The sequence below is a fragment of the Patella vulgata genome, chromosome 1 (genome assembly GCF_932274485.2).
Source record: "Patella vulgata chromosome 1, xgPatVulg1.2, whole genome shotgun sequence".
Classification (NCBI taxonomy): domain Eukaryota; kingdom Metazoa; phylum Mollusca; class Gastropoda; family Patellidae; genus Patella; species Patella vulgata.
This window is the reverse complement of record NC_065879.2, coordinates 70,957,794-70,983,715: the sequence shown is the minus strand read 5'-3', so window position 1 is coordinate 70,983,715 and position 25,922 is coordinate 70,957,794. Positions and strand designations below refer to the sequence as shown.

Below are 25,922 nucleotides of genomic sequence, written 5' to 3'. Positions count from 1 at the left end.
CTGTTTTACGCCCCACATAAGAAACCACTGTAAAATTCATCTGCACCGTGCACACGTTATGTTGCACAATACCCTGAAAAATTTCACTTCGAGTAGCACACTTTAGTGTGAAAATAATTGACATTAAAACTCAATCCGGTGTTGCACATTTTTCTACAGAAATACTACCCGGAAAAGTTCATCTAGTGTGGAGAAAAAAGTCTTGTAGATTGTCTACGTTACCCAATGTATTCGAGAAAAAAAGCTCACATTACTGTAAACAAATTTACCTGAAAAAGCCCTCTTCATATAGCACACTCTGGGAAATAACTAGCTTGTAAATTTGCCATAACAAAATAACTGTATTGACAGGAAATCAAACTCGATATCATGTCTCTTTAAAAAAATATTTATCAATAATATTTTTAGTTTATTAATCCAGCCAAACGATGTTAAAAATTGATAAATTAGAACAGGAAAATAGTTGGAGGTAGAAAGACATCAATTAACGTCATGGGAAATCAATAAAATCAGGGGCTCTGTGATTCGTTAGTTCGTCTACCATTAATATATAATGCAATACACCAGAGGTATTCAGGCCATTGAATGACAACAGTCTGATAACAAGGAACTGAATATAATATCAAAGGTAAGATAATTATATTTTAAAGAACTTAAATGGGGACTTGGGTGTTAAAGTGGGGTTCTATAAAACTAATATTTTAAAGGACTTAAATGGGGGTTTTGGTATTCAAGTGTCGTAGCGGTATCAGACTAATATTGTAAAGGACTTAAATGGGGGTTGGTGTCTTAAATTGTCCTGCCGGGATTTTTAAGACGAATATTTCAATGAACTTAAATGGGGGCGGGGATGTTAAAGTGTCAAGCCGGGGCTCTTTAAGACTAATATTTTAAAGACCTTAAATGGGGGTAGGGGGTATTAAAGATTTGTGACAAGTTTCTTTCAGGCTAATATTTTAATATTTTAATCGGGCTGGAGTCCTTTAAGATTAATATTTTATGGGACTTAAATGGCGTTGGGGTGTTAAAGTGTCGTAGTGGAGTTCTTTCAGACTAATGTATTAAATAACTTAAATGGGGGTTGGAGTCTTAAAGTGTCGCGTAGAGTTTTTTAAGACTAATATTTTATATGACATAAAATGAGGGTGGGGTGTTAAAGAATCGTGTGGGGTTATTTAAGAACAATACTTAAATGGGGGTTGGGGCGTTTAAATGTTGTGTTGGGGTGCCTTAGAGCTAATATTTTAAAGGACTTTAAGAGAGTCGTGACGGTGTTCGTTAAGACTAATCATTTAAAGGACTTTAAGAGGGTCGTGGCCGGGTTCTTTAAGACTAATCTATCAAAGGTCTTAAAAAAAAAGTCATTGTGGGATTCTTTGAGACTAATATAATTTAAACGACTACAAAGGGTAGTGGCGGGTTCTTAAAGACTAATATTTTAAAGGATTTACAAAAGTTCGTGACGGAGCTGTTTAAGACTAATATTCTAAAGGCTTTACATGGGTGTGGGGTGGAGGTGGGGGATATTTCGGTTCTTTAAGAATAATATTTTTAATGGCTTACATGTAGGAAGTGTGTGTGTGTGTGTGGGGGGGGTGATTGAAGTGTTGTATCTAGGTTTTTTAAGACTTATATGTTAATGGACTTAAACAGGGTCGTGTCGCGGTTCGTTACGAATAATATTTTAAAGGACTTAAATGTGGGTGGAAGTGTGTGTGTGTGTGTGTGGGGGGGTGATTGAAGTGTTGTATCTAGGTTTTCTAAGACTAATATGTTAATGGACATAAATAGGGTCGTGTCGCGGTTCGTTACGAATAATATGTTAAAGGACTTAAATGTGGGTGCAAGTGTTTAAAGTCTCGTTTCGGGGCCCTTTTAACCGGTGATTTGAATTAAAGGAACAACGTCAGATAGTACACAAAAGTATGTATTAATTTAATGTAAAGACTGCTGTTATTTTGTAACTACGCACATCAGAATGAATGTATAAGACGCATAAAGATGGCAGTTTGAAATCAATAGAAACCATGGTCAACTTTAATTTGCCTTAATTTGTAACGTTTTAGATTTGGCCCCCTAACGGAATTAGCCTTCATTGGGAGGGATGCCTAATCTTGTTGCATTCAGCGGGTCGAATTCTAATAAAAACCACATTCAAATCGAGCTCCGAGAGAATTTGTCACAAAGGTTACCCAACTATAAATAAACAAAAAATGCTCCATAGCGACCACCTTTAATATTTAAATTTCCCCAAGGGTGCCAATTTAGCCAATCTGGTTAAAACACAGATACTATTTCGTTTCGTTTTTATAGTTCAAAATTTCGTTTTACTTGTGTTTACTACGTAGGCCATCGAAAGTATAAAAAACGAAACGAAATATAGATCTGTATTGTAATCAGATTGCCAATTTAGCATGATCCGGATTCTGAATCTACACATTGGTAGGAAAACATGGTGTGCAAAAATAAAGCGCTTATTGTGATCGATAGATTTTGCTTTTCGGTTATGCTTTCATAGTCCAAATCATCGGTAATCGAAATAATTTCATCGGCTTATTGAAAACACGTCTTACTGATAAAGAAATTCAAAATTGGTCGGCTAAACTAAACGATAGTAACAGTTTAAATGAATATAACGGTTTCAAACTAAATCTTTATAAAGAAGAATATTTAATATTACATGTGAATTTAAAGATCAAACAAACGGAATATTAGAAAACTGAGGTTGAATCTTTTACTATTAGAGCTACAAATTTGTTTAATAGAAAGATGAAAGATAATTCTTTTTGTCCATTATGTAACACAAGGGGATGAAGATAATTTTCATTTTTTTTTTATGTGTTGTAACAAATTTAGTATACATGTACCTGCAAAATGTGTTAATAATGTGCAAAATAATAGATATATGTTCCATGAGTTATGTATAACTAAAAACAAGCTCTTTTAATTTCAATTTTACATAACATGCCACGTTAAGTTATAGATAAAATTATATTATTTAGAATTCTCCTGAGGTATATTAATTTTTAATATAAGAAGACGCCTATAGAGAACAGGCAGTTAACTTATATGATTTAATGTAAAGTGGTGATTGTTTTTTTAACTGGGCGTATTTTTTAATTTATTTTCGTATTTCTTTAAATCACTGCTGTACATAATTTTGTATAATCCGCTAACAAATATTAGATGTTTGGCTGTCGGACATTTCTTTTTCTTAGACATAATAAATGGATAACACTGATGTTGCCTAAAATATACATCAATAGCCAAAAATTAAAGGTTTGGTGTAGGTTATATAAAATTCGTGAAGCCAGATGAAATACCTAAAATAGGCATATTTAGTTCCTACATAATGAACGTATTGTTTACAAAAATATCCTCTGACAGTTGAAATTATACACAGGCAGGTGGTTTTCCTGTTACAGGTCATCTATATTCAATTACAAATGAGTTTTCTATTCTGAGCTGATCGCCTTTAAAAATAACAAGATTTCCAATGATTAACCACATGACATTAATCTTGACGAGAACGTAAAAAGATATAAATATTGACCCGGGAGACCTTGAATTTAACAAGCATTATTTTCAATATTTCCATAGCAACTATAATAATTGTAACAAAGAAAACACAAAAATGTAAATATCATATTTGTCTATATTTTCTATGTACTTTATTCTGATAATTATATTGATTAGCTATGTGAAGGACAAGGGTTTAATCTGTCTTCTAATCTTATTATTAATGACATTCTGATTAGTTTCGTTATGGTTTTATATGCTATACAGACTTGTGAATTGCCATTATACATGTCACAATCTAAATATACATCTTCGACCGTCAGAGATTGGGGATCACGCTGGCTAAGTGGGTTATACGCTGGCTCGCTAGCTTGGAGGTCGGGTGCTCGATCCCTGCATTGGCCGAGAAAGTTCATCCAGATTTTCCGGGGTGGTTCCCCCTTGACAGTGATGCAGGACGGAGGATCTGACAAGGACAGCTGTCTAGTCGTTTCGATGGAACGAAAAACCGAGGTCCCGTGTACACATTGGCGTGCACGTAAAACATCCCTTGACAGTTGGAATTCGATATAAGAGTAGGCCGTAGTGCCGCTGTCCGGGCAAAATTTCCCTTATAGCACACTGTATGGCGTATGCCCGTCTTCATTAGCCCAGTTCGGAGCAGAACAGTAGGACGTTAATTCCCATTTTATTCCATTTCGTTAAACCCCATTTTATTTCATTTCATTTCATTTCCGTCAGAGATTATTTACTTACTAACATAGACAATGATGTATTGTCGATGTTTTATAGCATATTACACCGAAATGAAATGAGGTTTAACATCCTGATCTAAAGAAGGTGAACACACACCTTGCAGTGTGTTTTTACGGTCAACTCTTCGTTGAATTCCAATTTTCAACAATTTATTCTTCAGTTAAGTGCAAGTCAACGTTGACACAGAGCCTCCGTTTTTCATCCCATCCAAACGACTATACGCTGTTTCTTGCCAGTTCTCCGTCCTGCAACAGCAACCCACATATACCCCATTCTATTGTTGAAGTATACATATTGATAAAAATAGGATATTTGTCGCGGGATTTTGTACAAAAAGAAGAGGAAACAACCTCCCCCCACCCCCACCGTATCATATAACAACTTTTTTGTTTTCAGAATAATTAGCTGAAATGGACTGCGTATCTTTTATCGCTCTCTACTTCAGCTTGTTTAACCAATTCTAACACGTATGTAATATTGATGGACAACCCCATTAAAAAATTGCGTTTTATTAGATCAACTTGAATACATATTTATTCAACATTAATTTGTATTGAAGATTTTAATTGGCTGGTCGGAGCAGAGCAGTAGGTCGTTAAACCCCATTTCATTTCATTTTATTTCCTTAATTGGTTTTCAAACGCACCAGCAATACATCTTTAAGGGAACTAGTTTAAACGCAACAATACAACACAGTCCAATTATTAAGTATAAGTTAGATATAATTTCCGTCCTGTTCATTTCGGGACTAACATATGTTTTTAAAAAATATTCCAATAAATGGCTTGCGCGTAAGGGTCTTTAGATTAGAATTCACGTCCTCATATTTTCAGGAAAAGGCATTACCGGTTTGTAATAATACATAGGAATTGTAAGTATATCATAGATATTATATCCATTACTATACAGTTTCCGGAATTTATAAAGCTCCATAAATAATGACGATTAATGGTAATGAGATCAATTAGCTTAATTATGTAATAAACCCGCTCGTTTCAATTATCCACAACCGATGGGAGATAAGGATAAGTCTATTATAGTCGTTCATGGTAATGCATGATTTACATCCACAAATCTGTCGTTTTATGACTCATTTTATTTCAAGACAAATTTTCCATAATTTTACCTCCGTTTTTTTCTCTCAATCTCATTAGTCGAGAGTGCCTGGGATGGGTTTGCTTTAAGCTCATAATCATAATTTTAATGTGTAAGTATAATATTGTAAATGGGCAAAATAGGTGGGAAATAATCTAAGTTGGCTTCATTAATAGTTGTTGAATTTTCTTAAAGGCTTTGTGCCGTGAAAGTCTTTACCACGCAAGTGTTATTTTTGGGGTCATGAAGACCTTTGCCATGCAATTGTTCCTTTTTTTATGTCGCGTATGCCGTTAAAGGTTTTGCCATGCATTTGTTCTCAATATTGTCGTGAAAGGCATTCTCATGCTGTTGTTATTTTTGCATGTCGTGAAAGATTTTGTCTGGCAACTGTTCTTTTTTATTTGAAGTGGGGGGGGGGCCCTGCAAAAACACCTTCTTATATTGTTCTTTTTATATTGCAAATGGCTTTGCCATGCTGTTTTCTTTTATGTCGTTATCAAAGGCTTTGCTACACATTGTCCCTATTTGTTTGTATCCCGTAAAATACGTTACTAGACAATTATTTTTCTTTTAATTGTCCGCCGGTTTGTACAAAATAGTTCGGTTGTAGATCTATCCGAAGGACTAGACGCTTTCTTTGCTGGGTAGAAATGCTGCTCTAATCAATAGATAAGTAAACACATATATATATAAAAGATGAGGTGGGTTGACCTACAAGTATAAAAGGTATAATATCTGTAGTATTTATATTGATTATCGACAATAATGTAATAAGATAAGAAGCACGACTACCAGAAAACACAATTCTAATTAATCAGTAAATTTCATTGATTATACATGTTTAAAGGAGCAACATGGCAGTTTTTAAATCATGCCCATAGACGAATTCTGTTTTTAAGATATCCTTAATATAAGCTAAGTCTATATTTGTTAAGAGAGAGAGAGAGAGAGAGAGAGAGAGAGAGAGAGAGAGAGAGAGAGAGTCAGAGTCATTTCGGGAATAACATATGGTTCAATTTTATTTCCATCGCTTGCGCGTAGGGGTCTTTAGCAGTGGATGGAATACCGGAGGGCCCGGAGAAAACCCACGAGGTTGGACAGGCAACCCTACTCCTTGTCACGTACAACCGGGGATTCGAAACCACGCCAGTTGACTCAATGACAGACTTTATGATACAGCGCGCATGTGCTAACCATTCAGCCATCCAAACCCCCATATTTGTTAAGCGCTTCTAAGAAATTTTATTATGTTGTAATGTAATAAAAAAAGGGGCAGAGAGTGACGTTTCCATCTAATCGCCTCTTCATCGAATTCAAATTATCCCGGGTTTTCTCACACCGGAACTACTACACACCTTTCTTTGCCAGTGCTTCCTTCATGCACCACTTACAAAGGGGAAACTACGTTAAAATATCCATCGAAACTTTCCAGCCATGCCAACAGCTGAAACAGCCACTGGACATCGTAGTTAGGTAGCCATCGGCTTATCACAGAGCCACAGTTGCTTCCATAACCAAAGGGGATTAGCTCCTTTAAGAATGATAATAGAAAGTGTGATCTTTATCTCCTGGGGTCGAACCGTCGGGCAAGAAATGTATTATCTTTCAGTAGACCATTTTGTCATGAATATGGTGACATCGTGATAGGGTAGGTCTGATTTTCCTAGCCCACCGGATAAAACCTCTGATATAATAAGTATTTTCACATGATAAAAGTTTTGGAACTCCTCCCGAGGTTATGCGTCCTCCAGAAAATATGCGATAAATCTTCCTTTTTTTCAAATTAAGTGTAGCAACAATGATTTAAAATTTGGTAAATAAACTTAATTTAGTTTCACTATTATGATTGTATGCCCCCACCCCCCGCGTGACTGAATTGGATGCCCGTTGCAATCGCCCGCTTACACTCCCTCATTACAGGTCGCCCTTTAAGATTTTACGTATTCAAGCTCATTAAGTTCTTTTTATAATCCCCCGGAACTTTATCTCAGGTATGTTTAATGGGTTTTATTGATTTACACGCATTTTTTAAGGTCAGTACATAATGGGGAGGATATAATAACGTAGCTCAGTCGCCTGGAATACAAAATTGCAATTAGCACAGAATATTGTTTGCTCAAAAAGACATTACATAGAAGATCGATTATAACTTCCCGTTTACAATCGACTTAATTCTTTCTTTAGATGATTGATGAGAGATGGTCTGGTAATACAAATGTAACAATACAGATTTGTTAGCTATGTGGAGTTATGGAATGTGAAGTGTTATGAGATGTTCTAGAAAGAGTAACACCTTTACTTCCCTGGACATGATATTTATAGGTCGTTATCGTCGTATAATTAGGGTCATTTGCTTTTGGTGTCATGTGAAGATTGGACAGGCATTACCACCCCCTCCCCAGTCTGATTTCCTTCCACCAGTCGTGCGACATGAAGATTCTAGTCGTTCGGATGGGACAAAAACGAGGTACCGTGTTTACTATTGTCAACAGGTTAAAGACTCCTTGATATTTGGAAATTCATATAGTATAGAGCAAACCATAGCGCCGCTGTCCGGGTAAAATTTCGTTCATAGCACATACATTACTGTCTGCGATATCGCACTCTGTCGACGCGGACGTTAAACCCTACGAACAAACAAACACACACCGTGACTGATCGGTGCAGAAAAGTAGGACGCTATACCCCATTTAATTTCATTTCGTAAATAAATCCACAAAACAGCCAGTAAAATACGACATCATTTCAGTATTATTTGGATTATTTTAAGGCGCAACATGAACTCAAAAGTTAAAGCTATGTATTATAATATTGTTGTTATTATGTAGTGCTTAAAAGCATATCAGAGTATATAAAAACTTCTAGAAAGCAGTATATTTTAATTTTGTTGGGGGATCACATGGCTAAGTGGGTAAGGCGATGGCTCGCTAGCCTAGAGGTCGGGTGTTCGATCCTTGCATTGGCCGAGAAAGTTCATCCAGATTTTCCGGCGTGTTTCCCCCTTGTCAGTGATGCAGGGCTGAGGGCCTGACAAGGGCAGCTGTCTAGTCGTTCGGATGGGACGAAAAACCGAGGTCCCGTGTACACATTGGCGTGCACGTAAAAGATCCCTTGACAGTTGGAATTCGATATAAGAGTAGGCTGTAGTGTCGCTGTATGGCGTATGCCTGTCTTCATTAGCCCAGTTCGGAGCAGAACAGTAGGACGTTAAACCCGATTTCATTTCGTTTCATTTCATTAATTTTGTTGTCTAAGCCACGTCAAGCCAGTGTAAACTTTAAATGATCATGATTAGAACTGATTGATTTGAGTAATTTTCGGACAAACATGTTTTTAAATGTAAGTGCTTTTGAATATGTATGGTCTTTTAAAGGCTCTATACACATTAATTGTGGCATGTTGGGCTTTTAACATAACAACATAATTCACCACGTTCCCACTTATCTTCGGTTTCGTTAATAGTTCAAAGAGCTAAATCGCTATTCTTTGGCACCTAGCTAGAAATGGACACAAATGGATCGCAACGCCTATAATAATGTAATATGAATGTATATAAACTGATTTACATTCATAGAATTCTCTCGTGGGGTATGTTTAGCCTCTTTCATCGAATCGTTTCTTTACAAATGGCAATATAAAGCATTCTGTCACGAGATTCGTGTTCCAATTTTAAAAAATTTCATTTTGTCATAAATATGGATATCAGAAACCCTTCTTTTGATTTAATGTTGATTTAAAGTAGCTAAGTCTCTAACTCAATATCGTCCAAAGTCTTCGACATTGAAAACACGAATTATTTGTCACTTTAAATCAACATTGATGTTGTAATCTTACCGGGAAATGATGGGCTTCCGATATCCAATATTTAAGACGAAATAAACATTTTACCTTTGGTACACGAATCGTGTACCATAATGCGTTTCAGCGTCATTTGTAACAAGGGATTCGAAAAACGAGGCTAGACATAATCCACAAGTGATGTCAAACGGTGACGGCATATTCTTATCTGGGGAGCATGCACATTAAATAAAATCGGTATAGACTGGAATAACCAGGCGCTAGAAGGTTGCCATTCGATTGAGACTTCTGGCGTATTTCGCCGAACATAACTGATTTGAAGTTAGAGTAAACTCGGAAACGATTGAATGTAAATCAGTTTATGCACATTCATATTACATTATGTTATGCGTTGCGACCCATTTGTGTCAATTTCTAGGTCCCAAATATTATAAAAGTGTGGTTTTCGGTGGTTTTTAATCTGAATATAAGAGAGATCCAATATTGTCGTTTCAAAGTAATTTATTAAGTGAAGATAATCATTATTCAAATTCAAACATTAATAACAATATAACGTAAATACTATGTAAAGGATGGTGTAGCTTATAATAATATATATACATAGGGTGGTGTAGCATATAATAACAATAATAATATATGTATAATTTCAATGTAATACAATAGAGCTAACTCGCTTGTGAAGAGGTACAAGTTACTGATGTAGAATTTCTTAAATGTACGATCCTTATTAAATGTAACTAATAAATATAACTATTAAATCTTTATTAAATATAACTATTAAATCTTTATTAAATATAACTATTAAATCTTTAGTAAATATAACTATTAAATCTTTATTCTCTATTTAGCAACAAGTATTAATCGAAAATAACATATACCGTACTTTTTAGTCACTAATTATTTCCACTAATCTAAATAACACATTTTTTTAATAAACAAGTAATCTATCGAATATATAGTACTTTTCCGTCTATTAAAAATATATATTGTAAAATATTCGCTAGAAGTTAAACAAGTAATAAATCATGTAAATCCTTACTTTTCCGTTTAATTTAGCGCGAACCATTTCTAAATATTTTAGACATTAATTATCTGTTATTGAAACATATTTAAACAAACAAGTATTTCGTCGACAAACGTACTTTTCCGTTTTAATAAATATATATATTGTAAAATATTCTCAAGTAATTAAACAAGTAATGAATCATATCAATTCTTACTTTTCCGTTTATTAATTAATATTTTACGTAGATGTAGAAATATCTATTAATGTAATACTCGATTCTACTAATCGTATTGATCCGATATAAAAGGATATAATTCTAAGTCAAAGGTTAGAATAAAATATATATAAAGTTTAAACAATCAAAATATACATAGAGGCTTACCTGAATATAAGAGAGATCCAATATTGTCGTTTCAAAGTAATTTATTAAGTGAAGATAATGGTGAAAGTTTAGCTAGATATATTTATATCTTCCAAAAATCCCGGCAAATATTAGAGATGCCACGTGTTGGATTAATCTCATTTTTTGATTGGTGGAAGACCATTTACGGAAGACGCCCATTACTCGATACGAAATCTGATTGGCCGGATCTAGACTCGCTTGACTTAATATGTCAGGTAACGACAACCCGAGTAATAGCGTCAGTGTAATCCTAGGTATTGTTTTTAAAGTTAAAGCTGTCACCATTAATTTACTTAATTACTTTAAAATAAACAACCAATAAAGGACCCTCTATTCAAGTTCTTCTATATCAGTATACCATTATATAATATGCTTAAGATCTATTGACACCAAATCAGCGTCAAGGTTGATTTATGCAATATAGACTCGACGTCTTTAATAAACATATATACATTTAAAATAAACTATATAATCTATAAAATATACATAAGAATAAAATATCTAAAATAAAATATATTGCATATTTTGTCAATGTACACTGTTACAATATTAGCGACTTGGCTCCTTTAAATTGACCAATAAGCCGTGTTTGCAATGTCGAAGGATGTGGATGATTATTGAGTTAGCGACATGCCTACCAAGGAGTAACGTATCCTTCTTGCTACAACACTGGCTAAGAATTCTGATATTGCCTTGAGTTTTGTCCCGGGACAAAAAAACGAGGTCCTGTGTACCCGTTGGCGTACATGTAAAAGAACCCTTGACAATTGGAACTCGAAATAAGAATAGGTCGTATAGCGCCGCTGTTCGGGTAAAATACCACTCAGCAATTTGCGATAACAATATGAAAGTGGCGATTAAAGTACATAAGTACATAATATACCAAATAAAAATATACATACATAATATATTAAAACTATAAAAAGATATTTATCGGAATACAAAATAGGAAAAGGTTTGAGCTAATTACAACATCAGAAAATGAATGGGAGCTTCGTTTCTAGGCATAATTTTGTGGCAATATAACCGATCTATACCCATGCTCAAGCAACAGATAGGTCGTAAATGAATGAGATAAAATTTGTTTAAGATTATAAGCCTGGTACAAGGAAAGTCGAATTTTATGTCTAGGTCTAATCATATCACCTGTAATTTTATTGGTGACTTTAAAATTTGGCATGTCCACAGTAAGGGTAGGGAACATTGAAAAATTAAGGGAAAAGTTATTAATCTTATCAGGATGTATAATATCCCAATAATTCCCACATAATGGTAAATTAAAACAGTTAACTGTACACAAGAATATCCGGACGTTACTTCTAATATTATTTTTGCGTTACAAAGTTGTCTCTTCCAAAATTTAAAAAGTATAACAAAAAATGTGAAAATAAGAATTGTGACGGCTATTGCGCTAATATAATACGTATAGTTTTGTGATATAATGTCCTGGTTTGTTTCGACTTCCGGGTGATATTCAAATGATGGCAAGTTATTATCCAATGCAGCTGCCTGAGCCTTTTTCAGTAACCAAAGTGCTGCCGTAACAGTGCGCAATTTACAAAATAACCACAGGCAAATTAATAATGATACCATAGATACAAGAAGCGAACTCATAGTTAATATAGTTTTTGTGTCAAAATAATTAGTCGTCATGTCTAAATGACTATCCAACATAGTTTCCGATAAGGATTTATAAATCATTTCATCCTTTTTAGCGTTTTTAACCATCCGTTCCAAACTTAAATGACTAGATTTGTCATTAGCGATTATATTATTAAAAGCATGTGAATATAATTTGAATGTAGGAATATTACTAATATTTAATGGTTTCGGATAAGTCGAACTACCAGATATTGACATTAAATCAGTGTCACTAAAAAAATGTTGTAACAAACCAAGGTTAATAGGGTGTAATTTAGTAATTTCATTTGAATCATGTGCACAATTACCTAAACTTTCTGTAATAATAAGCTCATTTGTAGATATTGAGCATCTACACGGAATTGACATAATACAAAATTTACAACCTTGAACCATCCTTTGTTTACTATGTTCACAAATAAAAGCCAAAGCAGGAATATTATGAATCAGTATAGATGTAGGTGATAACTGGTTAATGAATTGGGCGTTATTATTTTGTTGAAATCTAAAATCGCAGTTTGACTTTACATTTTGCTTATTGTCAAGAAATATTGCGAATTCGCAAGAAGCAACCGTACTTGCGTATAAATTAATTTTGAAAAAGCATGAAATATTATCTTCACCAATGCAGTTAGTTATTGTATCCGAATTAAAGGTTACATAATGTTGTTGATCTTGAGTTACCGCCAAATACTGTTTTAAATCAAGAAGTTGAGTGGTGTGAGGTGAAGTTTGGTTAATTGGCACTGGAACTGTTTCGATTTTATACATATTTAATTTCTTGACAATAGCAACAATAGGAAATTTTAATGATAGATATATCTTATTCTTATGTTTAGTTAAAATAAATTTCGCATTAGCGTAGTAATATCTGACGTCAGTATAAAGAATTTCAAAAGTAGGATATTTAGATTTCAACATGATACTTAATTGATGAATGGTACGCCTCAATGTTTCGGGGTTTATTATCAATGAAGACAATTTATTTTCTATTAGGCTTTGAATTCCATTCTTTAAATCATTTAATTGATGTTCAATAACAGTAGACTGTTGTATTTGATCAGTCAGTATGTGCGATATAGCAATTAAAGCTTCTCTAATATCAGAATATGTAGACTCCATATTTTTGACGGCGAAAACAATGGCATCGTGATTTTGTTCAATACCTTTCATAGCATTATCGAACCTTTTATTAACTTTCGTTATATATGAAGAAAAATGCTTAGCATGTTGCGTCATGTCCTTTGTGATTTGATATTCATGCTTAGTAAGTTCATTTATATGATTAGCCAATAACTTAATATCATCCTGCGTAGCTGTCCCAAAGAGAGATTTCGAGAACTCTCCAATAAAGGGTAGCAAGGATCTTTTGGATCTACTTATAGGCACCTGTCTTGTTTGAGGTATTAATTTCTTTATTAACGACACCGTTTCGTTGATATTAGTCAATGTTTTTATTTTTATAGCATTAACATCTTTCAGTAACTGATGACTTAGCAGACACGTTTTGTCGTTCTTAACACACCTGGGAAATTCAGGAATACTCTGGGTGGTAGGTAGTGGTATTTCAAACGTATGGACCCAATTTTCCACTCCGAACGTCACTGTCTTGGGATTGGCTTGCCGGAATATTACCCCGTAATTAATTCGTTGTATAACATCAGTGGCGAAGACCATGTGGGGGCAATTAGCAAAGAATAGCAGTAAAATTATCCATAATTTTGAATATAGGCCTAGAAAAAAAAAATAAAAAGGTAAAAAAATAAGAGACGTAGCTAAGCTATATTTTTTTGTGAAAAATTGGGTGCACGCCAATAATTCTAGCACTAATAAACATAGACGAATCTATAATTGTTTAGCTTGCTACATTTCATAAAAAGAAATTAATCAATAAGGGAGGGGGGGTCACTGATGTTGTTAAACGTGTATGATTTCAAGGTAATTTCCTGATAAATTTGCTCTGCGCTGAGCGTTTTCTAGCCTTTCCCAAATTTGTTTTTCGCTCATGAAAATCATTGCGGATGTAGAGAGGAATATTCATAAATGGCTCCCACGTCCTACTGTTATCCGACCAGAGTATAAGATATTACTATAGATTGCTGCATATTTTTGTTAAACTTCGCGCTGTAAAATAAATATTTATAAAATCCCACTGCTCGTTTCTGATAATTATTTTTAAAACACGTTATATATATAAAACTCCATCACCATAAAAACGCTAAATATTCACAATTCATTTTCGCCAAATGAGGGCATCACAATTAAAAACACAGATTTCGACGCACCAAGCAATATCACATTTCACAAGCGTTTAGTTCCCAAACTGACGCTCCATACTTAAATCTTTCTTCGCTCGATGTGGTCTTCTTCGCCATTTTGTATTCTTTTGATTTATTTCATCTCGGCGATCCCTATTTCCTTTGCTTCCGGAAGTTGCCATATTGTTCTGTCATGCGCATACTACACTGGTTATTTTCGACATCAGTCAGGATCTTAAAACATCTCCCCAATTATAAAAGTGTGGTTTTCGGTGGTTTTTAATCTGAATATAAGAGAGATCCAATATTGTCGTTTCAAAGTAATTTATTAAGTGAAGATAATCATTATTCAAATTCAAACATTAATAACAATATAACGTAAATACTATGTAAAGGATGGTGTAGCTTATAATAATATATATACATAGGGTGGTGTAGCATATAATAACAATAATAATATATGTATAATTTCAATGTAATACAATAGAGCTAACTCGCTTGTGAAGAGGTACAAGTTACTGATGTAGAATTTCTTAAATGTACGATCCTTATTAAATGTAACTAATAAATATAACTATTAAATCTTTATTAAATATAACTATTAAATCTTTATTAAATATAACTATTAAATCTTTAGTAAATATAACTATTAAATCTTTATTCTCTATTTAGCAACAAGTATTAATCGAAAATAACATATACCGTACTTTTTAGTCACTAATTATTTCCACTAATCTAAATAACACATTTCTTTAATAAACAAGTAATCTATCGAATATATAGTACTTTTCCGTCTATTAAAAATATATATTGTAAAATATTCGCTAGAAGTTAAACAAGTAATAAATCATGTAAATCCTTACTTTTCCGTTTAATTTAGCGCGAACCATTTCTAAATATTTTAGACATTAATTATCTGTTATTGAAACATATTTAAACAAACAAGTATTTCGTCGACAAACGTACTTTTCCGTTTTAATAAATATATATATTGTAAAATATTCTCAAGTAATTAAACAAGTAATGAATCATATCAATTCTTACTTTTCCGTTTATTAATTAATATTTTACGTAGATGTAGAAATATCTATTAATGTAATACTCGATTCTACTAATCGTATTGATCCGATATAAAAGGATATAATTCTAAGTCAAAGGTTAGAATAAAATATATATAAAGTTTAAACAATCAAAATTTACATAGAGGCTTACCTGAATATAAGAGAGATCCAATATTGTCGTTTCAAAGTAATTTATTAAGTGAAGATAATGGTGAAAGTTTAGCTAGATATATTTATATCTTCCAAAAATCCCGGCAAATATTAGAGATGCCACGTGTTGGATTAATCTCATATTTTGATTGGTGGAAGACCATTTACGGAAGACGCCCATTACTCGATACGAAATCTGATTGGCCGGATCTAGACTCGCTTGACTTAATATGTCAGGTAACGACAACCCGAGTAATAGCGTCAGTGTAATCCTAGGTATTGTTTTTAAAGTTAAAGCTGTCACCATTAATCTTACTTAATTACTTTAAAATAAACAACCAATAAAGGACCCTCTATTCAAGTTCTTCTATATCAGTATACCATTATATAATATGCTTAAGATCTATTGACACCAAATCAGCGTCAAGGTTGATTTATGCAATATAGACTCGACGTCTTTAATAAACATATATACATTTAAAATAAACTATATAATCTATAAAATATACATAAGAATAAAATATCTAAAATAAAATATATTGCATATTTTGTCAATGTACACTGTTACAATATTAGCGACTTGGCTCCTTTAAATTGACCAATAAGCCGTGTTTGCAATGTCGAAGGATGTGGATGATTATTGAGTTAGCGACATGCCTACCAAGGAGTAACGTATCCTTCTTGCTACAACACTGGCTAAGAATTCTGATATTGCCTTGAGTTTTGTCCCGGGACAAAAAAACGAGGTCCTGTGTACCCGTTGGCGTACATGTAAAAGAACCCTTGACAATTGGAACTCGAAATAAGAATAGGTCGTATAGCGCCGCTGTTCGGGTAAAATACCACTCAGCAATTTGCGATAACAATATGAAAGTGGCGATTAAAATTTGATTTTGGCGATAATGTTTTGCAGTACTGGCGATTCTTTTTGAGAACTGGCGGAAAAAATCTTAAAATTCTAATCGTATTTAATTGAGTGTCAATCACGTGGCGGAATAGGCCTACTGTAAATTAATCAACTAGCTGATAACCCGGATTACGTCAATGAGTAATACTAATCAGCTGTCTTGAATTAATGATTAGTTGATTGATAATTGTCAATGATATAATATAAAGCCTATCTCAAGTCATTGTTTACTCCTACTGATTAATCCAAGCGGTGATTATTTGATGTTTCGTTTCGTCATAAAAAAATGGTACATGTAATACATGTACATGTAATCAAAATGGCCGGCAGTTCGTTTCGAAGAGAATTAAATATTTTGTAAGTTGAATTCCGTTTACTCTGGCTTCATGTAAGATATACAAGCATGCCGATCGGATATCATTATTTCAAATTATATTATCACCACTGGTCGAAAAGGTAAGAACGAGTTGAATAGCGACGATTCTTGAGCGAGAAATCATTTCGCCATATGGCGTATCATAATTACCGTCGCCAAAATGATCTAAAGGTGAACGACGGGTATAGATCTAATTGTAAGCAATCTCTTACAAATATAATTGAAATTTGTATCATTCTATCAGGGATTCAGATTCTGGAAATAACTGTAGGCCTATTGAACACACAACACATAAATTTATAGAAAATTGGCAATCCTTGAATGAGATCTGACGTGTAGATACTGAAAATATATTGTGCAGTACGGTGTTCAAATAAACTAAAGTCACCCAAAAAAATCTGATCTTATTAAATCCAAACTATGCTAATGAATTTATATACAGACAGATTATTTACCGTTGTTGTATTGTATATATCGGTAATTATTTTATAATAAGCCTACCCGAGACATAAAATTTGTTTGATGTTGTCTTTTTTATCACACATTTTTGGCAGATAAAATATTCCATTGGCGGAAAAAAAATATAAGTATTTTTTTATATAAAAATGATTATCCATTTTGGCGGAAAAAAAATGAAAGCCAGTGTGAGCCCTGCCACACAGCATGGTGTGTATGTCCGTCTTCATTTGACCGGTTGGTGCAGAATATAAAAGTAGGACGCTGAACATTATTTCATTTGACCCATTAATTAGGATCGGCATTTAATGACCATTATTAAATAAGAGTTCTCTCGACAATATTGTATATTAAATGGTTTCTTGTGGAAGTTCTTGTTTCTACCTTGTATTGTCTTCTTTCCTTTCAGTTCCCTAAATTCAAAATGTCGACTAAATAATAGTTTAACTAATAAATCTGGTTGGTGTATTCAAGGACCTTGCAATACGCGTATAACACATTATAGGCGGATCGCTGGCTCGCTAGAGGTCGAGTGTTCGATGCCTGCATTGGCCGAGAAGAGAAAGTTCATCCAGATTTTTGCGGCGTGCCCCCCCCCCCCGTCAGTGATACTGGGCGGAGGGGGGGGGGGCTGACAAGAACAGCTGTCTAGTCGTTCGGATGGGACAAAAAACCGAGGTCCCGTGTACACATTGGTGTGCCTTGACGGTTGGAATTCGATATAAGAGTAGGTCATAGTGCCGCTATCCGGGCAAAATTTTCCTCATAGCACACTGTATGGCGTATGCCCGTCTTCATTAGTCCATTTCGGACGTTAAGCCCCATTTCATTTCATTTTATTTCATTTCGTATCATAGATAGGCCTATAGTAAACAAAGATATTTCTTTTAAGTTGAAAAATCATGAAAAGTAGCCCATGTAGAAAGCAGGGTGGAGCAGTTCACACACTAATATTTATATAACTATTAATTTAATCAATATGATATGATGTCATTTCAAGGATTAGATAATATAATTCACTAACAAAGATAAAAGTATTAAAACAGTAGCACGTTAGTTAGGCCAAACAGGCATTACGATCGCAGTTTAAATTATAGTAGCCTAACCTAGATTTAGTCGTTAATCGCCTCTGTAGCTAGAACTGTCTAAGTCTAGTCTTAGCTTAGACCGTATAGCAGCCAGTAGGTGAGTGAACGCTGTTATAAATCAGTGTAGCCGCGGTCTCGTTTAGTTGTTTGCACGTTACACAGCATGGTTAACAGATATGTTGGGATGTGTTGGCTATTGATATCAAACTAATAAGCAGGGCAGTGGAGTGTTTAATGGCGTTAGTCACAATTAATTTCGCCCAACAATAGGCGAATGTATAGTTGTTGTTGTTGTTACTTTGGTTCTTCTATGAAACTCCATCGTGGCCATTGCTGTTACAATTTCAACAGATTATCATCGTTTCACTTTTCTTCGTCTTCGTGACCTAGTTTTCACTGATAGCGAAAATGTTCAAGACTCGTCGCGACCGAGCAGCGAACTATACGAACTTTGAGCGGGAAACTCTGATTCGATTAGTCGATGAATACAAAGACATCGTCGAAGACAAACGAATAGACACTCGATCTGCTAATGTGAAAAAGGCAGTATGGGCGAAAATTATGGAGAGATATAACAGTGCGAAATATACGAGCGAACGAACCAGCCACCAACTTAAAATATGTTGGAAACATGTGAAAGCCAGAGCCAAGAAAGCAGCCTGCAAGGTCAAGGACGATGGATATAATGAACCATTTGGGCAAAACCAGGATCCCAACAGTTTTGATGAAGATCAGACTGTTTTAGCAATATTAGCTGAGTGTGAAAAGAATAAGTTAACCGATTTGGCATACGAAGATGATGTACCGGTTTCATTCAACAATTACGGTATGTAGGCCTACATAAAATATTTTCTCAAAAATAGAAATGTAATTGGGTTTAACGTCCTCCCTGTCCTCCTACGACTGGGCTAATGAAAACGGGCATAAGCCATGTAGTTTGCATTGAGGCATATTTAATTGCACAGACAACGGTGCTATGGTCTACGCTTATATCGAATTCCAACTGCCAAGGGGGAGCCACGGTCGCTAGGTGGTTAAGACGCTGGCTCGCTAGCCTGGAGGTCGGGTGTTCGATCCCTGCATTGGCCGAGAAAGTTCATCTGGATTTTCCGACGTGGTTTCCCCTTGTCAGTTGTGCAGAACGGAGGGCCTGACAAGGACAGCTGTCTAGTCCTTCGCATGAGACGAAAAACCGAGGTCCCGTGTATACATTAGAATGCACGTAAAAGATCCCTTGGCAGTTGGAATTCGATATAAGAGTAGGCGATAGTGCCGCTGCCCGGGCAAAACATCCCTCATAGCACACTGTGTGGCGTATGCCCGTCTTCATTAGCCCAGTATAGGAGCAGAACAGTAGGACGTTAAACCCCATTTCATTTCATTTCATTTCCAACTGCCAAGGGTTCTTTACGTGTATTTGGGACCTCGGTTTATTGTTCCATCCGAACGACTATCTAAATTAAAAGAACGGTAGATTGTATTTATCAAAAGTATATTACTTAATAGACAACAGTGTTGTGTATATAAGTCATTCTTAATTGGTAGTCTAGACTATAATTGTGTATGACATTAACCGACCCTACCCTACATGTAATTAATAAGTTATGCAGTCATTGGGATATACAGAATACGTGCATGAGAAAATCAGAAATATAATAATCAAAGGATTTTCGGTGGAAAAGTGGATTATTTTGGGTCAATATTTTTCGATGATTTCGGACAATAACATTACATCCCTCGTAATCATTCAAACTCCAAAGTTGAACATCCAAACTATCTTCAAATCCTGTGACTGCCGGGCAAAACGTTGTCGTCAGTTGACGTTGCCACATTAGGGATCACTGACGCGACCCCCTCTTGCACCCTCATTCTGTTGATGTATAATTAGTTCCGTTCAATACCTTTTTTAGATGCCAGTTTGACTGTTGATGAAAGAAGTGCTGATGGAAACCAAGAATATGTCCAGTCAGACGCCAATTACGTAATACCAGACGAGAGTCAACAAAGTGTATCCGAAGTTTCGTACGAAATCCAGTCTTCAAAGAAAAGAAAACAAGATCCCTCACCGGTTGGCGATTCCAGGAAACTCCGAAATTGTGAAAATAAAATTACAAATTCGACAGATGCAGAAGACAATGAACAGAGTAGCACGTGCGACACTTCCCTGCATTTTTATTCTGCTGATAGTGATGAAGATTCCAAAAAATACAGATCGGCCAATTATACGAATTCTGAGCGCGAAACTCTCATTCGTTTGATTGACGAATATAAAAACATCGTCGAAAACAAAAAAACAGACACACAATCAGTTGCAGAAAAGAAAGCAACTTGGGCGAAAATAAACGAAAGCTATAACAATGCAAAATATACGAGCGAACGAACCATCCAGCAGCTTAAAGTCTGCTGGAAACATGTGAAAACTCGAGCAAAAAAAGCGGCCATTAAGGTCAAGGAAGAAGGTTACAATGAGCTGTTAAAGCCACGGTGCAATTTGAGCAGTTTTGATGAAGATCAAGCAGTGTTAGCCATATTAGCTGAGTGTCATGAAAATAAGCACAATGATTTGGTATACGAGGATGACATTTCTGTTCCATTTAACGCAGATGGTATGTATTGTATATTAAACAGATTTTGATAGGAACACTGTATTTAAATATAAGCAAACACAGGTTTTATTAATCTGCTATAAATTCTGTACAATTAGTAAAGTTTATATTTCAGCCATTGGTTTTCGCATAATATACGAGGTCCGGTGTACATTAGCGTGTATGTAATGAACCCTGGACTTTTGGAATACCTGTCAAGAGTTGGTTGTAGCGCCACCGCCCTCAAAGCATGCTGGTGTATATATACAGTCCAAAATCCTATTCAATTATAATTGCCATTATATTTATTTCTTTATTTTGTTTTATATAGGACCGGATTTCTATAATTATGTGAGGGTTTTGTATTTCAGAAACCAGAATCAAAACTGAAAACACAAACGACAGCAGTGAATATGGCCAATCATATTCAACCCACGTGCTACCACATGAAGTTCAACAATCAAGCATCTCCAAAGTTTCGTACAAATTTCATTCCGCAAAGAAAATGCCTCAAATCGTTACACCGAATGACGATTCCAGAAGAATACGTCATTTTGAAAATAGTGGTACAAATTCTACAACAGACAATATTTCCCAGAATTCCTCGGGCGAGACCGACTTCCGGTACCATCCTTCAATAAAAGAGTACCAGACTTCTGAAGACGATGAAGATTCAAAAACAATCCGACATTATAGAAAAAAGGAACATCGCTTAAAAATGAAAAATCTGAAAAGACAGCGTGAAATGATGGAAGAGGAGCATGCCTTAAAAATAGAACTTTTGAAAATTCAAATTCTCACTCAAGCCCCAATTATTAAATCTACAAACACAGAAGTAAATTCAAATTTTTGCAGTTCATCTTCGTGATGAGTAAAAATACGAAATGAAAAACGTGGGATTTGTATTCAGATTTCAATTTGTAGGTAAACTAGCATTGAAAAGTATAACCCTAGTCGAACTGCGATGGTTTTACAGTGTATGCTTATTTTTGTGATTCCATTCTAAACAAACTGACTGATATTTCAGATGCCCGATCGCGAAAAACCTACAAGATGTTTAAAAAACATTTAATAGGGCGATAACTCTAAAAATCAAAATCCGTATATACGACTTGCCGACTGTAGACCAAATATGTTTGAATATTTTTCAGTGGCCTTAAAAGAACAATATATCAGACTAATGTCAATGGAGTGTGGTTTAATGTTAATGTCTTGTTCAACGGCTATTTGAAGACAATGAAACTAAATATACTTTCAAACTATGCTATAAAAGTACTATAAAAAGTACGGTCTTAGTAAAAAAAACATACTGGTCCAAGTTCTATCCAACAACGACTTCTCGATCTGAACAATTTTAGATCAATATAATTTTGTTAAGGTGTCTTTCATTTTGTATTGTCTGAAACTTTTTATTCCGAATCTTTTCTGGCGTGTTGTCCTTAAATATATTTTAAGCTGCATATGGGTGGGGTTGTAAATCAATAAAATTGGCACTGATTGACAGTTACAAATTATACACTACGTACATGTATACCAATCATCAATTAAAGAAATACTATGTGGTGCTCTAGTACTAGTATATCGATTGTACGCATGTCACCGTGTAATAGGCTCTACACAGCTTTACTCTACTTTTATTTTAATATTCACGCAGTTAAATGTCTGGTAACAGTTGTACAAGGAATAGTTAATGAATAAGTAGCTATTTCCGTATCGTAGCATGGTATAATAACAACCATGGGAATTCACTGCCATTGATCCACTAATTGTTATACTATCTTCGCTAGAAGTGAAATAATTGTTATTCGTTGAAAAATGTTTAATAAAACCACTTATAAAATATGTTTTAATATAGCTCAGCTGAAACGTAACTAACGATACAAACATTTTTTAATAACACCACTCGTAGAATGTGTTATAATATTTATATTTGATAATTAACTAAGGCTTTCAACACCTTTTCAACATAAAGACCTAGAGTCTAGAAGGGCATTTAGACGTCCCATTGTGTACAGGGCCTGTGTTAAGGTTTTATTGACGAAGCACGGTTTTAGGAGATGGGCCTGTTTTGATGGGTATTTTCCCCCTTGGGTTCCGACAAAATATTCAAACCATGACTCACGATGTCCCTCACAAACCTTGATAGGCGCAATTTATCTTCTTTCGTCATCTTTATCAGCTCTACTATGTGAGAATAAACCTTCTGAAATCGTGACCAATTAATTAGTCGTGACCAAAACAAAGGCTCACAAGAAGTGTGATAAAAACTTCCTGAATTATCACCACGCCTACACTTTTATAACCAAACAAGCGGTTGTCATACACGATACGCCAAGATTTTGTAAGAGATAGACAGGGCCCACCCTCTAATTGTCCAAATGCCTCACATCGAATATGAACTTGTAGTCTATAACGCTTTCACAAGGTTTTTTGGAAAAGTTTGGTGACTCGAGATTACCCCCCCCCCCCCAAAAAAAAAACCAAAACAAAACACGGTTAAAACGAAGAACGTTCGCCACCAGCACCGTGGTCGAACACAGGGATCGAACACCGGGATCAAACACCGGACCTCCTGGTTAGTGAGTCAACGTCTTACTGAGCCAAGGTGGCTCATTCATTTTATAATTAAACCTTTGCAAGTGAAAGTTATCAAAAGTGACGTAATGTCAGAATAAAATCTATTTTCATTAAGGGTTTCTTCCTTGAAAAAGATTTTTTTTTATCACAGCAAAATTCACTAGACTGTGTGTACTCTGGGCGTTCGAAATTCCATGGCTGTTTATAATTCACCTGTTCATAGCGACTTTGTTATCAAAGACATATACACGATTAAATACTTTGTAGTGGCCAGCATTGGATGAATCCACGAACAAGGAACATGCTTTAAAAAAAATAACACAAAACACAAGTACGATAGTACAATACATGCAGATCAGGAATCGATCATGACGCCATCTTCGCCATGATAACGATACGCATTTGCCTAAGGAAAAAAATGTCGAGTTTCATGTCGATTGTACTTGAATGGGCGCAGCCTTGTAGCTTTATTCCAAGAGCATTGTCCCGGAAAGCAGATGAACAACTAGATAAGTGACTTGGGGACTAGATCCGCCTCTGAGAATGCATCAATCCCCAGACAAAAGCATGTCACATTGTACATGTTAAAATAAAAGACAGCAACCTATTTAGAAAGCCAGTTTTATTTAACTCGGTTTATTATTTATTTTTCAGTTCAAGACAATGTCTGGTCATGGAGATGAGGAGTGCATGATTGCCGCGGATCTTACCATGTATGGAAACCCATTGCGGCATCTAATACAACCTAAACCAGTTCAACCGGAAACTACGAAAGGTAGTGAAAAGGATGGACCGGACTCTGACAATTTGAAAAGTGATATAGTTGCTGCCGATTTGGTTAAATATGCCAGTCCTTTGGACGATCGCTTAAAATCACAAAAGTAGACCTTTCAAAATTAGTTTTGAGTTTTATTTTTTTTCTGTATGCGTTTTCTTTCTATCGTAGCACTTTTGCGCATCTAATACGTTTAGAAGAAGGGCGCTGAAGTGAGCGAGTCTCTTGCCATGGAAAGAACCGCAGATTGTAAATGCCAGGGATTTTATTTCTATAATATGTGCAAACCGATTAAAATGACCGATCGAGATATTTATTTGTCTGTCAACTTTAATGCCACACAACAAGTATATATTTTTTACAATTGAAATTATGATAAAACGAATACACACTCTGGCACTTCTAGTGGATGCAAATAATAACGTCTGTCCAACAAAATATTATGCAACATCATTCCATACTACGTGGGGATTGGTCCAGTACTTCTACTTAGAGCAAGTAGAGAGGTCTTAAGACTCAAGCTAATCTGTTTGTACAGACTGAAAATGGCTATATTATTATTAATACTATTATGTATTTGCTTAGAGTTGAGTTTCTGCATTATAACCGAATTCAGTAACCATTTTGACTGTATAAAAGTTATATAATTAAACAAAACATGGATGTTAGATTACTATTACTCTGTATAGCTGTATATGAAGCCATTATTAATAAACGGAATTTCGATCTACAGGACTGAAGATTCGGACTAGATTGAATTTTTTCTGAAGAACTTTTTGTTCTGAATTCAGGTTCTGCTAATATTACATCTAGTCAAATCTGCAATTTATTTTCTGGTTCTTCATTATATACACATATTAAAAACAGCCCCAAGATGAAAAGATATGTTGCCTTGCTTGCAATCGTAAAATATAGGTTGCCAGGAAATGAACCATACGTCCACAACACTCCCAAAAGTCAAGAAAGCAAAATATATTATATTATACAGTTGCCCATTGCTGAAATTCTATAGTCATCACTGCTTCACTATATAATCGGGTGATAACTTTTGTCGTTAGAGCATTCATCATACTCTACAAAATGTAACAAGGGTCATAACTCTTGAAGTAATAAACGGAAATTGTTGAAATTCAATTGGAATCTCCGTTTTACTAAATGAAATGACGCATATAAATTTAATACAGATCGGATAACATCTGTCGTTAAAAGTTACATGTATAAGGTTCTACACAGTGAAACAAGGGTAATAACGCTAAGAGTAATAAATGCAAATTGTGGAAATTATATAGGCATAATTAACAGAAATTGCTGAAACAATAAACTTCGTTTTACTAAATGAAATAACTCACAGAAATATAATACAGATCGTATGATGACAGTGGTCGTTTCTTTACTGATATCTAGGGCGGCTCCTTTAACTGTGACTTTTTAAATGAGAATTGAAAGGTCATAATGTGCACACATCTAC

At 34.8% G+C, this 25,922-nt stretch overlaps 1 protein-coding gene across 3 annotated transcripts; it reads left to right on the top strand.

Annotated features, from left to right (window-relative positions):
* The first annotated feature begins 309 nt into the window (after window positions 1-309).
* Window positions 310-25,194, top strand: LOC126819510 (uncharacterized). Of its 3 annotated transcripts, XR_007679644.1 has the most exons (4): window positions 18,604-19,343; window positions 20,428-21,123; window positions 21,474-22,480; window positions 24,334-25,194. XR_007679644.1 is itself a non-coding variant. In XM_050547631.2 (3 exons), exons 1-3 carry the CDS (start codon window positions 18,926-18,928, stop codon window positions 21,968-21,970), a joined length of 1,611 nt encoding a protein of 536 aa, XP_050403588.1. In that variant the 5' UTR covers window positions 18,604-18,925; the 3' UTR covers window positions 21,971-22,997. The 3 variants fall into 3 exon arrangements, 1 of the variants encoding a protein (XP_050403588.1); XM_050547631.2 differs by lacking the exon at window positions 24,334-25,194 and having other exon boundaries at window positions 21,474-22,997; XR_008787475.1 differs by lacking the exons at window positions 18,604-19,343; window positions 20,428-21,123; window positions 21,474-22,480 and adding an exon at window positions 310-628.
* The last annotated feature ends 728 nt before the right edge of the window (window positions 25,195-25,922 follow it).